This window comes from Epithele typhae, assembly GCF_022376455.1.
Source record: "Epithele typhae strain CBS 203.58 chromosome Unknown BXZ73scaffold_68, whole genome shotgun sequence".
NCBI classification, from domain to species: domain Eukaryota; kingdom Fungi; phylum Basidiomycota; class Agaricomycetes; order Polyporales; family Epitheliaceae; genus Epithele; species Epithele typhae.
This window is the reverse complement of record NW_025954259.1, coordinates 149141-162994: the sequence shown is the minus strand read 5'-3', so window position 1 is coordinate 162994 and position 13854 is coordinate 149141. Positions and strand designations below refer to the sequence as shown.

At 58.3% G+C, this 13854-nt stretch overlaps 6 protein-coding genes across 6 annotated transcripts; 4 read left to right on the top strand and 2 right to left on the bottom strand.

The window, feature by feature from the left end:
• Positions 1-427: 427 nt before the first annotated feature.
• BXZ73DRAFT_105612 (uncharacterized protein) lies at positions 428-2895 on the top strand (the record flags this gene model as incomplete). Its single annotated transcript, XM_048016325.1, has 6 exons — positions 428-795; positions 848-1509; positions 1570-1632; positions 1694-1939; positions 2003-2469; positions 2524-2895. The coding sequence occupies 6 exons, from the start codon at positions 428-430 to the stop codon at positions 2893-2895; spliced, it is 2178 nt and encodes a 725-aa protein (XP_047873556.1).
• A 1059-nt stretch (positions 2896-3954) lies between these two features.
• On the bottom strand, positions 3955-5065 carry BXZ73DRAFT_53443 (uncharacterized protein; the record flags this gene model as incomplete). Its single annotated transcript, XM_048021002.1, has 2 exons — positions 3955-4671; positions 4805-5065. The coding sequence occupies 2 exons, from the start codon at positions 5063-5065 to the stop codon at positions 3955-3957; spliced, it is 978 nt and encodes a 325-aa protein (XP_047873555.1).
• A 584-nt stretch (positions 5066-5649) lies between these two features.
• On the bottom strand, positions 5650-7366 carry BXZ73DRAFT_92399 (uncharacterized protein; the record flags this gene model as incomplete). Its single annotated transcript, XM_048026349.1, has 6 exons — positions 5650-5771; positions 5892-6053; positions 6304-6384; positions 6454-6565; positions 6622-6864; positions 7076-7366. The coding sequence occupies 6 exons, from the start codon at positions 7364-7366 to the stop codon at positions 5650-5652; spliced, it is 1011 nt and encodes a 336-aa protein (XP_047873554.1).
• Positions 7367-7667: 301 nt separating this feature from the next.
• Positions 7668-8778, top strand: BXZ73DRAFT_80894 (uncharacterized protein; the record flags this gene model as incomplete). Its single annotated transcript, XM_048023376.1, has 7 exons — positions 7668-7689; positions 7747-7804; positions 7865-7903; positions 7963-8184; positions 8241-8331; positions 8395-8478; positions 8608-8778. The coding sequence occupies 7 exons, from the start codon at positions 7668-7670 to the stop codon at positions 8776-8778; spliced, it is 687 nt and encodes a 228-aa protein (XP_047873553.1).
• Positions 8779-9611: 833 nt separating this feature from the next.
• Positions 9612-10078, top strand: BXZ73DRAFT_53428 (fungal hydrophobin; the record flags this gene model as incomplete). Its single annotated transcript, XM_048021000.1, has 3 exons — positions 9612-9871; positions 9932-9969; positions 10038-10078. 3 exons carry the CDS (start codon positions 9612-9614, stop codon positions 10076-10078), a joined length of 339 nt encoding a protein of 112 aa, XP_047873552.1.
• A 481-nt stretch (positions 10079-10559) lies between these two features.
• On the top strand, positions 10560-13448 carry BXZ73DRAFT_53432 (galactose oxidase; the record flags this gene model as incomplete). Its single annotated transcript, XM_048021001.1, has 14 exons — positions 10560-10724; positions 10805-10957; positions 11049-11087; positions 11151-11250; positions 11306-11435; positions 11490-11551; positions 11607-11694; positions 11748-11873; positions 11937-12366; positions 12427-12575; positions 12631-12901; positions 12961-13084; positions 13163-13255; positions 13318-13448. The coding sequence occupies 14 exons, from the start codon at positions 10560-10562 to the stop codon at positions 13446-13448; spliced, it is 2061 nt and encodes a 686-aa protein (XP_047873551.1).
• Positions 13449-13854: the final 406 nt, after the last annotated feature.

Here is a 13854-nt window from a genome sequence, read left to right as displayed (position 1 = left end):
GAACGGGTTCAAAAAGGAATCGCTCGTCCTGTTCGTCCAACCAGCACAGCGTCCTCATCCGAGCGACCTCCCCAACGTCAATCAGACCACGTATCGCGTCGACACGCACACATCGACGACATCCACCCCCAGCTCGTGCCACTCGCCGATCGCGAGCACCAGCGGGTCGACGCCGGCGGCGGCACGGAACGCGTGGCGGAAGAATGGCTCTGCGCGGACGCGGCCATGATGCGTAGCGGCACTGGGCTCGAAGGAACTGTACGAGGTGGGTCTGAGCTGCCAGCCTTGAGATCTTGACTCTGAATGCGGCTGAGGCCTGAGGCTTTATGTAAGCCCGTGAGCATTATTGGCCAAATGAAGCGCCGAGCACCATTCCCTATCTCCCACGATCTAGGCTCTGCCCGTCGCCTTTGACTCAAACCCCGCAATGGCTTCGAGTGTACCATCAGGGGCGGATCCTGCCGCGCAGATCATCTTGTCCTCTGCACTGCTGTCGCAATTCCGTTATGTTCCGAAAGCGCCACAAGGCACCCAAAGTCTCAGCAAGCACGAACGCGAAGACCCCTCCCTGAAGCCTTGGAACGTTCTCTCTTTTCTCATCGCGACGGCCGGGGATACCCATGACGAGATGGCAAACAGAGTGATAGCAGTATCAGGCAGCATCACTTGCGGACAGATCACCGTTTTTCTTGTTTCGCGCACTGACGCAGTTCCAGGTCAGCTGTCGCCATCTACAAGGCTGTTCATACCAGGCGATGTCACGTTTCCACAACCCTCGTTCCGCCGGGTGCAGAAGTATGTATCTTATCGCGCCTCCCCCCACCCATCTCACAGATTTTCTCTGCAGGGTCGTTGATCCTGCCCAGCATATAGGCGATGTAGTCAATATCGCCCAGTTCTTTGCGACTACGCCCAAAGATCACAGGCCAATAGACTCGGACTTCTTCCTTTTCCTCTTCTGTGTATCTCGCTGCCTCCCGAAGCTCACTTCGCGCATCGAAAACGGCGATCGCATCTGGAGTGGCCCCGATTCACGTACCAAGGAGCCGGATGGAGACAACTCACGCCACCCCACGACGGCCGTCTACAACGCGCTGCGCACCACACCGCCGGAAAATATAAGACCTAATACCTTCATCCATTTGCGGAAGGGCCTCCGAATCCGGCTCAAGAAGGCGAAGATCCCTTTCTCCCCTCACTCCAACACCCACGACGCCTATCCGATCACAAACGAAAACGCGGTCGATTGGGCCCAGTTGGTCATGAACACCTTCCAGACAATGAGGACGTATTTCTGCGATCTCCGCTCGAAGTGGCGTGTCCTCAAGGATGAAAACGCCGCTTTCCCGCTACAGATCAATGAGTCCTCCCATGCTTTCGAGACCATGAAGCTTTTCAGAGCCCTTCTGGACGCCGGTGTCATCAAGCATATTCTCACCACGGAGGTTGTAGCGAAGCTGCAGGAGATGCGCCGGCGCAGTGAGGAATCGAAGTCGTGCCCAGTGGAAAGTAAGTACACACACCTACTTTTCGTCTCTTGGGGATCATTGCGTTCTCACGTCTGGCTAGAGTTGGTGAAGAAATTCAAGGTGAGGAAATTCAAGGCAAAGGGTGTTCCATCGACTAGGGGATGTGAGTTCATTAATCCATTTTTTGTCCATAAAAACGTAATCCTTACGGGCGACCGTTGCAGCGTCAACCGCCGTTATGGCGTCGACCGGCGTATCCGAACAGAGTACCCACGAAGATGTCCCAGCGACTGTCAGCAATGTGCAATCAGTCGCCCCATCTCCAGTCGACTCAGAACTACCGCAAACTATCCAAGAGGACGTATCGCCCACTGTCCATGAGGTACCGCCCACTATCCATGAGGACGTACCCGACGAGGAGACACTGGAAGTCGCGGATGGTGACGACGACGACGACGACGAAGAAGAAGGTTCGAACAACTCCTGTGATCGCTGAGCGGCTTACTAGTGTGCTGATAGTTAGACTGCTTCAGCGGCGGACGCACGTGCGGATCCAAACGAATCGGTGGAACACCACCTTGTCCGGTATCTGAGAACCGTGACGCTCCCCCTTGACATCATCATCACTTTCATCGGTCTCTCTTCGTCTCAAGGTGCTGGCAGCGCTCCGGCCGTTCAAGCCCTCTACGTGAACCACCCACCTGCTCAGCCCATCGCTCGTCAAAACAACTTCACCGACATCGAGGAGAAGATGTCAACATTCTTGACGAAACAAACAGCTGGTTCCCTCCCCGAGCCCGGAGATGGTCCATTTGCCGACGTCATCTTCCCGGGGATCGCGAAGTGGCCAAAGACGCTGGGGAATCAGGTGATGCAGAAAGTGAATGGTGCATGTGTACACGCTGAGGCCGCGCTCATGGCGCGCGCATGGCTGTCGCGACACGGCGGCGACTCAGCAGCGTCATCGGAAGGCGAGGCGCTGATACAGAGCGTGTTCTCGGTGTGTTCTCTCTCGTATGTCTCTTCCGCTCCACACTTACCCAGCATTGCATAGCACGAGCGCATCCCCGTCGGAGTGAGCAAAAAGTGCTGCGTGTGCTGCGAGTATCTTGCGCAGCTGCTCGGCGAACCCTCGGAGGACGGACAACCTGGTGTGGAGTTTGTTTTCTCGGGCACGCATTCGACGGTCTTCCCTTGGGTTCCACCCTCAGGCCTCCCCCACGCAGTTCTCGAGAAGTTGGCGAAGAAGCTGATTGCCGCGCTGGATGAGGCCATCAAAGTCTCCTCCAAAGATGTCGGATCGACACAGACCACACCGCTCCACGCTTCTGAGGAACTCCCCTACGTGGGTGAAGATGAAGACGAGTTTGACATGGTAATGAAGCGACGGGAGGAGTGGTGGGAACCCGAGGCGGAGGAGTACTAGTAGGGGTCATGGACAGGGACTGGTTCCTCTTGATGAAGAATAACCGCTTGTACGAGCACTGTGACCAATCTCGACATTGAGCAGAGAGCAAGACCCGACGACGAGCGGAGCTCGACAGCATTATGCATCGAGCACTCCAAGTCCAATGGTAGTCATAAGCACAACAATCGAAATACATTGCAACAATAATAACACATCGACAAGGCTTGCTGTGAGGTATCGCGGGGCGTCGTGCACAGTCAATCTGTCGCTCATCCCACCGGATCGCCGAGGGCATCCAGTACGACACCCCGTACTGCGTGTCCTTCTCACCTAACCAGTAAAGCCCCTCCCATTAACACGTTCCACAAAGCAGCCCGCGCCCGCTCTGTCGCCCAGCACTTCCAGAATCCTAGGTGCCCGCCCGCTGCGGGGCACCACCGCCTAGTCCGCGTCCAGCTCCTGCGGCACGCTCCGCACCATCCTCCTCCCCCCACCCACCTCGATGACCTCGCGCCCCGCGCCCAGCGGCCGCAGCGTCCGGATCCATGCTCCGCATCACACGGTCCTCCTCCGTCATTCCCGCCCCGCAGGCGGCTCACGAGCTCGCACGAGCTCGCCGTCGATCAAGCCTCTGTTCCGCTCGCGTGTGGACACGTTGTCCAACGATGTGCACGGGCCCAAGCTCATGCGGCCAGCCGTCGAGGCCGAGGAGCCCGGTCCAACTCAGCCGGGAGGGCGACAGACTGAAGCCCTGCAGGTCGTGCGTATAAGTCGCGCACTGGGCATGTGTTCTGGGGGAGACTTTCTTTTGGCATCTCATGCAACCGATCACCCGAATTGGCGCCATGTAACTTTGCTCGGACATCCGATTATAGCGTTCAACGCAGTAGGATTATGTACTAGGTCGATCACCAATGTTGGGCTCGCACACGCCGAGCTCGGAAACACATGTATGCACAGATGGTGGTACAGAAATGGCACAAGCTGCGAATAATACGCCGAGTAAGGTATGCACGATATCGACATCGAGAGTCCAGACGGAAGAAGGAAACACTAAGTCAACGTGCGCCGGGCACCCTAGTGGTACCGGACGCACGGCCGGAAGTCTTCGTTGAAGATGCTCTCCTGCGTGACGCGCCCGGCCTCGCGCAGCTCGGGGAGCAGGTCCTGCAGTTCCACGCCGGCGCCGTGCACGCGCGCGCGCACGAGGTCCGGGCGGAGCATCTTGAACGGGCGGAGGAGCTCGAGGAGCTCGAGCACGTACTCGCGCGCGCCCCAGCCGGGGTGGCGCGGCACGGGCGGGTGGCAGTGGAGGTAGTCGACGAGCTTCGGGACGTCCGCCGCGCGCACCGCGCCGACCTGCACGCCGCCGAGGCAGAGCGTGCGCACGGTCGCGCAGACGTCGTAGAGCGACGCAGGCGCGTGCCGCGCGTACCACTGCAGCTCGTACTCGGGCTCGGGGAGGAGGGTGGTCGTGCCCGCGCCGGCAGGACCCGCGTTTGGGTATGGTGGTGGGGACGGAGATTCGAGGGGCGAGGAAGAGGGAGAAAGAGACGAGGCGTGAGGGAGTGTGGGAGCGCGCGAGCCGACGCGGGGACGTGGGTGGCGGCGTTTCTTCTGCGCGTACGCCTGGAAGGACGGCCCGCTGAGCGTTGCCGGGTCGGTGATGACGACGAGAGCCCAGTGGAGGTCCTCCTCGTGCCCGAGGCCCCGTGACTCGTCCTTGTACTGCGCGACGACAATCGGGCACGTCGGCGCGCCGGCAAGACGCTTGAGCAGCGGCGGCATCTGGAACTTGAGGAGCGTGTGCCGCTTGAGTTTCTGCGCGCATACAGTCACGCGGGGGGAGGAGGTGGGCCCGTCAGTACGCGATCGAATGCTGCGGCAGCGGGGAGGCGGGGGAGACGGGATGCATGCACACAGGCACGGCCCGCGACAGGACGAGGGTACTCACGATGGACCGATCGTACGGCTGTGCACGGTTTCGCGAGTGCGAGCGGGTCTTGCGGTCCTCTTTGTCGAGGCGGACGCGTAGGGAGAGGGGGAGGAGGAAGGGCGGGATGTCTGCGTACTCGGCGTCGCGCGACCGTCGTCCGCGCGTGGGCCGTGACGCGTCGCCCGGCTCGTTGGTGATGAGACGCGCGCCGGACGCCTTCGCTTTGCCTAACCAGCGGGGCAGAGAGGTCATCGTTGGTGCGAAGAAAGAAAGCGAAGGAGAAAGACGTGTTGTCCCGCAGTACTGGTGAAGGTGAGGACGAGGGGAACGTGTGGAGTGACACGGCGCACGGAGGGGGTGAGGAGGAGAGCCAGGCGGGCGACAGGGAGGGGGGCGCGCAGGACGGGGGCGACGGAGTCCAAGGAGCGGCGACGGGACGGGTGGGGAGAGTGCAGATATAAGTATTATGCGCGCAAAACAGGCACTTGGCTCGCCACAAGCGCCGGAAGGACGCCTGCCTGGAACGCCCATGTCCCGCGACCAGCACCAGCTGCTTTGGGCTAGCGCCCGCGCCACAAGGCGATGTCCGACGCGCAACACGCCGCGGACGCATGTTTTCGCGCGCTGCTTTATGGCCAGCAGACCTCTGCGATGGATGCGCATTTCCCGTAGCGCGGAAAACCCTACTTTATACATCGCAGACGCGTCGGAACGCGCGGCCCTCGTCGCCCACAACGGCACCCACGCGACCCTGCTGCCCGCCCTGCCCCAAGTCCCCGGACCCCGCGTACACAGATCCAGGGGCTCCGCCGCCTTCCAGAATCCACCCGCCTCGTCTAGTAGCGGCCAGCACCGTCCGGTCCGACCACGCCCCAGTACACGCTCGCGTCCGCGCCGGTCCACGCCCGCATTGCGTACACGTATCCGGCAACCCCCGCCAAGTACGCTGCCTGCACCGCTGGTGCCCGGAGCAGCCGCAAACACCGCAGCAGCCGCACAGACACACGGAGACCGCGCAGAGTCCGCCGAGCATTTCGTCAGCGGAGATAGAATCGCGAAGGTGGAGAAGGACGCTCACCGAGCTTCCGGGATGGGAACTTTGCGACGTGCGTCCCATATTGCGGCAAGCCCATGACGTTGCAGAACATGTGCGAGAGCGTCGGCGGGAGGAGCGAGCCTGTGCGCAGGAAGAGGTATGCACAGTGGAACCCGAAGAGGCTCGTGTACGCCAGCTGGAATACTGTAGATCCTTCGTCAGCGATGACACGGGAAGTCCGCGAGCCAATTTCCAGCCCAGTCTAGGTGGAATTCCGGACACAATCTGGACTCCGACCAATGACCAACCCCGTGGTCATTAAAGGGACTAGCGGGACGCTCAAGACTTCGCTTCCTGGGAACCCCGTTTTGCGACCGCAGCGATACCTCACAACTGCTCAGGTCGTGCAAGACTGCTCGGGATGGGAGCTGCTGGAGGCACGAACGCCACTCACACGTTTGTACCCCAGCGACGCGCAACGCGCTTCGCGTCCTGCCATATCGGTTGTAGGTGTCCCAGGCGTGGTGGAGATGGGCTACATGAGGCGGAGAAGGGCGCGGCTCAGATGGGCTTATCACGGAAAACGTCCAACCACCATACGCACCTACGCCAAATGCGAGCGGAGAGAGGAAGATCATCTTCATCGTCGACGCGCCCGACAAATGATAAACCGACAGCACACAGGCGCGAAAAACGATCTCTTCTGTGATAGGGCCCTGTGGTCCAGACCGGGATGAGATCTGCGTCTCCCGAAAAAGAAAGAGGGACGTACGATGGCATGGTTCCTCAGCCCGACCCAAGAGAAGAAGGTGGGCTTGATGTGCGTCGCAAAGGAGAAGTTGCGCTGAAAAGGCAGCTCTTCCGAGAGAAACTCGGCATATAGTGGCCCGAAGTAGAGCACGGGGGCGACAAGACACGGGAGGATGATGGCGAAGGGGTTGTCCTGCGCGATTGTGAAAGTGAGCCCGAGCCTGGCCAGGCCAGTCTGCAAGGGGGCTGAAGGATCGGCAGCAATCTGGGGAAGTGATGTCAGCGTTCTTGAGGATATTGAGCGGCACAAACACCCCTGGAATCGAGCAGTTGCGGCATCTCGTCGCTCGGCCTTCACCCCGACCACAGAACAATCTCAACCGACTCCGCGATTCTGCTTGACAAATGCACCCAAACGCAGTGTGCACCGTCGCCGTCCGCGTCCCGCTCGCAGTTAAGTAAAACAACGGACTCACGTCGGCTTCGGGGATGAGGCTCTTCACGAGCCAAAACACCGCACATACACTCAGCGTAGTGCTCACGCTCGCGGCGAGGAGACGTGCCTTGATCACGTCCGGATCGTTTCTCCACCGCTCGTCGTTCCTCCTCTCTCGTTCTTCACTCTCTGACTTGGGCTTCGCGTTCTTGTCGAACTTGAGCCGCGCGCTCTTGGAAAGGTATAGGGAGCCGACGTATGAGAAGGAGAAGAACGCGGCGAATGCGTGCGCTGTTGAAACAGAAATTGGTGGAGAAAGGAAAGCGTGCATGGCCACTGCTTGTGTTCTCATGTGCTATATGTACCAAACCGGTGGCGGCGTCAAGAACGATAGAGTGAAGGTGCCTAGAGTTTGAATTGCAAGTGCCTGGTACGAGGAGGATAACATATGAAGCAGTAGAAGGCCCCGCCCCGAGTCGTGGTGGACGTGTTTAGCAGACAATGGCGTCGGTGCTGGCATGACGAGCCAGCGTCGGCGCTCAAACATCCGCTGCGAGTCTGCGACCCGCCTTGCTTCCGTCCACGATGAGGGTACGGATGTGTCCTCCGTGCTTTCATCCGTTCGCTCCACCATGATCACGCTCTCGGGATCCAGTACGTCTTGTGCGCTCAAGCCAGGACTGACGACGCACTGTTGACACACTTCCGTAGACCCCTTCACCGACGACCATGCCGACCCACCTTCGCCGACCGAGACGATCCCGCCAGGGTAAGGGGCATGCTCCTTCCCGAGTGCGAGCTTCTGATGTTCTCGCCTCCCATCTCGCAGCTATGGGGAATCTTCAGCCCCGCCATCTTTGCCACCAAAGTGAGTGCGTCCGATTTACTTCAGACCCTCCAGGTCGTCTGACGGCGCGCGTACTACAGCTACGTCCTGACCGTCCGCCCGAGTGTACCCCGAATATACACATTCTCGTCCTGGAGCCACGATTCGATGTTCCTGCTTCCACCGCGTGATGCGGATCGGACGCTCACACCGGTTTACAACATATCAGTCGCATTGAACCTCAATCCGTTCGCGCCTCTGTCATATGTGACCACGATCAGGAGAGGGATGGACGACGATGGGGAGGTTGTGGGCGAATTCGAGTGAGTTCCATTCGTCGCTGCTCCTGATGAGGACATCCTGGACCAATGGGTTGTAGGCTCGCCGTGATGCACAAGAGGGCGTTCGTCACAATCGGGAACCACTCCTCGCGCATGTCAAGCGTGCTCAAACAAGACAGCCGTTCAGGGGTGCGCCATCTGTGTCTTCGAACTCTCGCCATATGTTACATCTCGCTCTCTGTACTGCAACAGCGCAACTTTCTCTGGCGATACGGCGATGTCGAGCTCCTCTGGGATACTCGTACGACCCTGGAGGATGGGTCCCCCATATGCATCGTGCGTATCACACGTTCTTTCCCCTCCCTCACACTTCCCTTCCGTTTTCTTTCCCCCCGCTTATGCTTGCATGACGTCACGCGTCGTCGTCCTCCACGGGATCCTCAACTCGCCCCTCGCCGACGGCAGTGTTCGGACGCACGCTCGAACCAGCTGGCCTCCTTCGTCCCGCCTCCGCTCGATGCGTCGCCACCCTTGCCACCGGCGACACTCACCGTCTTCCCGGACGGACACGAGCTCCTCGACCACATTCTCATCTCCGCGCTGGTCGTCGAGCGCAAGATCACGCTCTCTTTTTGATGGACCAAGCTCGTCGGTCGCGTCGCTCCGGCATCGGGCCTCTCCTATGTATGTTTGGTCGAGTATGTACGTCCCACTGTCATATTCTCCGCATGTATGCATATTTGTTTCTTCATGAAGCGCGTTGCGTGCTTCGAGTGTGGGGTTTATGCCGCGACCTTTGCCACAGAAGATGATCACTCCACAGCTCGGATGAGAAGGCCGTCGTGGCACCGACGTTGTGTTCATACTACCGAATGCCCGCCTCTACCGCCCCCAGCTACAGGACGGTGGATATGTACAATCCTAGCTCGAGAAGGCCGCCCTACCCAAGGATCTTCAGCCCGGCGCGCATGCCTTTCGTCGCAAAGAGGAGAAAATCCTAAGGCGGCACGACGTCGACAATATCAGCCGTTTTGAACTCTTTGAGCTCCGCAGATGCAATTTTCGTCATGGCTGCAACGAATCCTCGCTAAGTTCATCAGATGATTCCAGGCATCGAAGTCACCCCTTCAGTTCACTCGAGCCGTATGACCATACGAGCCAAGTCATACACCTCGTGAAGAATGATTCCCCTGATGTTTCGGGTAAGTAGTTTGCTCGAGTGTTCAGCAATTACGCTCATGCTTCCTGCCCCCGAATGCCGTCTTCCAACAGCAGACCGCTCGGAAAATAAGCTGAAAGCTGACTCCACCACTCCCGTGCCCGTGCCCTACTCATGATGGGTATAAAAGCTTCAGTCCGTACCCCATCTTTCTTCAGCGAACTCACTCCCGCTACTCACACTCGTTCTCACTCCCTCAGACCCCCGCACTTCCTTCCCTCCCCCTTCTTCAGTACCCACACTCGCCGCCATGTTTGCCAAGCTCGCCGCCACTCTCACTATCGTTGCTGTCGTCGCCCAGGCATCACCCGTCCCCGATGGGCTCGGCCCCGTCGGCCAGTGCAACGCCGGCGAGACCCAGTGCTGCGACACCACGGGCCCCGCCAAGGACGTCCTCCCCCCGCAGCAGCTCAACGGTCTTCTTGGGGTCGTCATCCAGGATCTGAACGTCATCGTCGGTGTTAGCTGCATCCCGATCAGCGTCATCGGCGTTGAGGCCGGCAACACCTGGTGAGCTTTCTTGCACAGACAAGCATTCGGGATCGAGCGCTGATCTTTCTCGCCCCACAGCTCCTCCAAGCCCGTGTGCTGCGAGAGCGTTGCTTCCAGTGAGATTCCTCTTTTCTACCACGCCCTTCTATGCGCAATGGCACACTGACGACAACTTCCGCCCCAGACGGTCTCGTCAACATCGGCTGCGTCCCCGTCACGCTCTAAACGCGTGGTGCCGACGCATATACCCGAGCCACGACACGGCTTCATACCGATTCTCCCTTGTCCAACACGCTCGTTTTGTATCTGGGAAGATGAGGTGGCTCTGGGAATAGAGTCAGAAAGGAGGGAAGGACCTGAGAGTAGCGTTTTGCTCCGAACAATCGTATACACGGCCCGTGCTTGCCTTAATGTATAGCTTGCGCATTCAATATTCATGCAATGTGCTCGTCATCGTATATGCTCAGCTATGATATGTTTCGCGGAGGAGGTATTTTCAAGGGACTCTTCCCCGCGGAGACTTGCGTTTGGCGGCACTTTCGGCCCGGAGTGCCCCCGAAAACTTCGGGAAGGCTGCAGAATATGGGCTGCTTGGGGAGACTAACGATTTGCTGCTGATATCTTGCTCGATGAACCTATAACTTCACTTCTCACCTCTCCCACCTATCTTTCCCGGTGAGGACCCTTTAAATTTAAAGGAAGGAATATGGTCAAGAAGAAGGGCAAGGAAACCGCAAAAGCAACCGCGAAGGCTGCGAAGAAGGCGAAGACCGTGCAGAAAGTTGAGCGAAAAGAGAAAAAGAAGCAGGGGAAGAAGAGCAAGGACGACCTCGACGATGACGATCAGGACCTCGAGAGCATCCTCGACAAGGTGAGCGGCCCATCTTTTCCCGCGTTTATCCCGATCGTGGAGATGAGGCGCAGGCTGATTCCGCGCGCGGCGGCCAGTAGATCCAAAGGGAGTGGGAAGAGGCGCACAAAGTGACGGAAGAGCTTGTCGAGGGGCCGCCTAGCCGACGCGCTAACGCGACCCTGACCGCCTGTCCGAACGGCAATCATCTCTGGTGCATCGGCGGGGAGTTCTTCAGCGACGATAACAAGGCGGTGCGTCTCTATCTCTCTTTCTCTGTGAACCCGTCATCTTCTCCCCTCTCGCACTTGGACTTCCGACGCTCAAGAGTGCGTGTGATTCCAGTACTTCTACAGCGACGTCTTTCGCTACTCTCCTGAAAAGGTGCGTCAACACTTTCCCATTTTCACACGCAAGTGCTCACTCGCCAACCTCGACCTCATCCAGAACGAATGGCGAAAATTCGTCTCTCCCACTTGCCCTGGTCCCCGCTCCGCACATGCTGTTGTTGCGACGCCCGCAGGAGGTGGAAAGCTGTACCTTTTTGGTATGAGCGAAGCTTTTCTCCTTCGTGCGCATTTCCTGACCGTCCCGTGCACCAGGGGGTGAATTTTCATCGCTCTACCAGAACTCCTTTCACCATTATCGCGACTTCTGGTGCTTCGATATTTCCACCCACTCATGGGAGCGGATTGAAACCAAAGTCCGCCCAACTGCAAGATCGGGGCATCGGTGAGTTTACAGCATATACAGACATGGGTCGGAGCTTCATGGGAAGTTCGGCAGAATGGCTATGTGGAAGCACTACGTAGTGCTCTTCGGTGGATTCTTTGATCCAGGGATCAAAAGTGAGTATCATCCCGTCCCTCGTCTCTGCGTCATACCCATCCACCCGTTCCCTAGCGAATTACCTCAACGACCTGTGGCTGTTTGATACGCAAGAATACAAGTGGAGACAAATCGAGTTTAGGGATGCTGACAGGAAGCCTCCGTGCGTACCTTCCACCGTTCTCTCTCTTGCTCTGCTCAAGCATATTCGCTCAGACCCAGGAGCGGCTTCTCCTTCATCCCCACGCCCGACGGGATATTGCTGCATGGAGGATACTGCAAGGAGTACGTGAAGGGCAGCCGTCCCATCGGGGTCATGTTAGACGACACCTGGTTCCTCCGGTGCGCCCACTTCTGTTCGTTCTTGGCCTTCAACTCATACAAATTGTTGTCCTTCGCCTTCAGCATGACCCTCAACTCCGAGACCCCAACCGCGACCACGAGCAAAGCGTCCGCTGACCCCCTGTCGCTTAAGTGGGAACGCCGCAAGAAGCCATCCACCGCATACGCCCCCTCCCTCCGGTCTGGCTGCACGATGGCGCTCTGGGCGACGAAGAACATGGGCGTCCTTTTCGGGGGCGTGACGGACGAGGACACGAACGAGGAGACGCTCGAAAGCGTGTTCCACAACGACCTGTACGGCTACCAGGTTGCGGGGAACGGGCGGTGGCAGTCGCTGCAGCTGAAGAGGCTGAAGAAGAAGGGCGCGGAGAAGAAGAAGAAAGCTGCGCCTGCGCAGGTTCAGAGACGCGGCCCTGAGGAAGATGAATTGGACTGGGGTGATGATGATGGCGGAGAGCGCTCCGGGAACGAAGACGAGGAAGGAGACGAGGAGGTACGTCGATTATACGCGCCCCGGGATCACGACTTCATGCGCATGATTCCGTAGGAGAAGCCCTCTAAAGTGGCCAAGCCCGCTCCTGCGAAGCAGCCCGCCGTAGACACTCCACCGCCAGATGAAGTCGATCCGGATGACCCGATGCTCACAATGCCCCCACCTCGATATAACGCGATGCTCGCGGTCTTGCGGAACACACTCTATATGTACGTGCATTCCGCAGGCGTCTCGAGGTTGTGTCTTACACGATGTTCGCTCCAGTTATGGGGGAATATTTGAGAAAGGGTCCCGCGAGTACACTCTGGATGACTTCCACTCCCTTGCGCTTGACAAGCTCGACCGATACGTCTGTCTGAAGCCATCAGAGATAGTCATCGCGGAGGGAGACGAAGAAAGCAGCGAGGATGAAGATGATGACGAAGATGACGACGACGAGACCCAGTTCGACGACAACGAGAGTGTCGCTAGCGCTACGGTGGTCGGTGATGACGACGAGAAGGATGTGGAAGTGTTGGAAGTCATCGAAGAGGAGGTGTGCCGTCACTTCCCAGTCCTGTTCTCCCTGCTGTATGGGCTCATACGTGTGCCCAGGAGGATCTGCGCACCCAGGCAACGGCATTCATGGGCGTCGCCAAAGATGCGACGCGGTCCCCTGAAGATGTGATCAGCACGCCCCTCCCGGGCGAGACACTGGCGATGTTCTACGCGCGATCTCGTACGTCTTCGTTCTTTCCTACGTGCACGTGTTGTGTTGAGATCCGGAACGGTGGCCGCATGCTGATGGACGACGCAGGCGAGTACTGGGCGCAGAAGGCGTACGGCACGAGCGACAATCGTGGCAAAATGCTCCGGAAAGACGGATTTTCACTCGCGGAGGAGCGGTATGGTGCGTAATGTCTTCCTTTCGAACTTCTCTGCGGCGGCCGACGGATGGCGGTTCGTATTCAGCCGAGTATAAACCTATTTTGGAGGAGGTGGAGCGCATTTTGGCAGAGGCTGGTCTGGACGAGGAAGAAATGCGGAAGGGAGCAGCGGCTGGCTCACATGGGACTAGCGGGCAGAGCCGGAACCGACGTTGATGCATATGGGGTGAGCTTGTCTTCTCTTGACCACATCAGCTGTTTCTAATTTGTTCTTCTGCTCACAAGCAGATGTGCTTCGCGTAACGCCAGATGAAGTTGGCGACACCCTTGGGAGCGTTCTACAAATGTCTCATTTTGAGATCAATGGCATGCTCGTTCGCAAGCATACGGAGTACTGATCAGCCTAGGCTCAGAAGGTCGCTAATCTTCACTCGGGCATCCGCGTTCCGCGCAGTTTCTCCGTACGGTCATTGGTTCCCTGAGGAAGCTCAATTTACATATCTTTTCTTTGTATGATTAGACGAGGCTCTATTGTTTCTCGCCACGCTCTGCGCTTCTAAGTGGCTTCCAAATTCCACTGTGACCTGCATCTCGTGATCGCCGATTACATGGATGCCTCAGA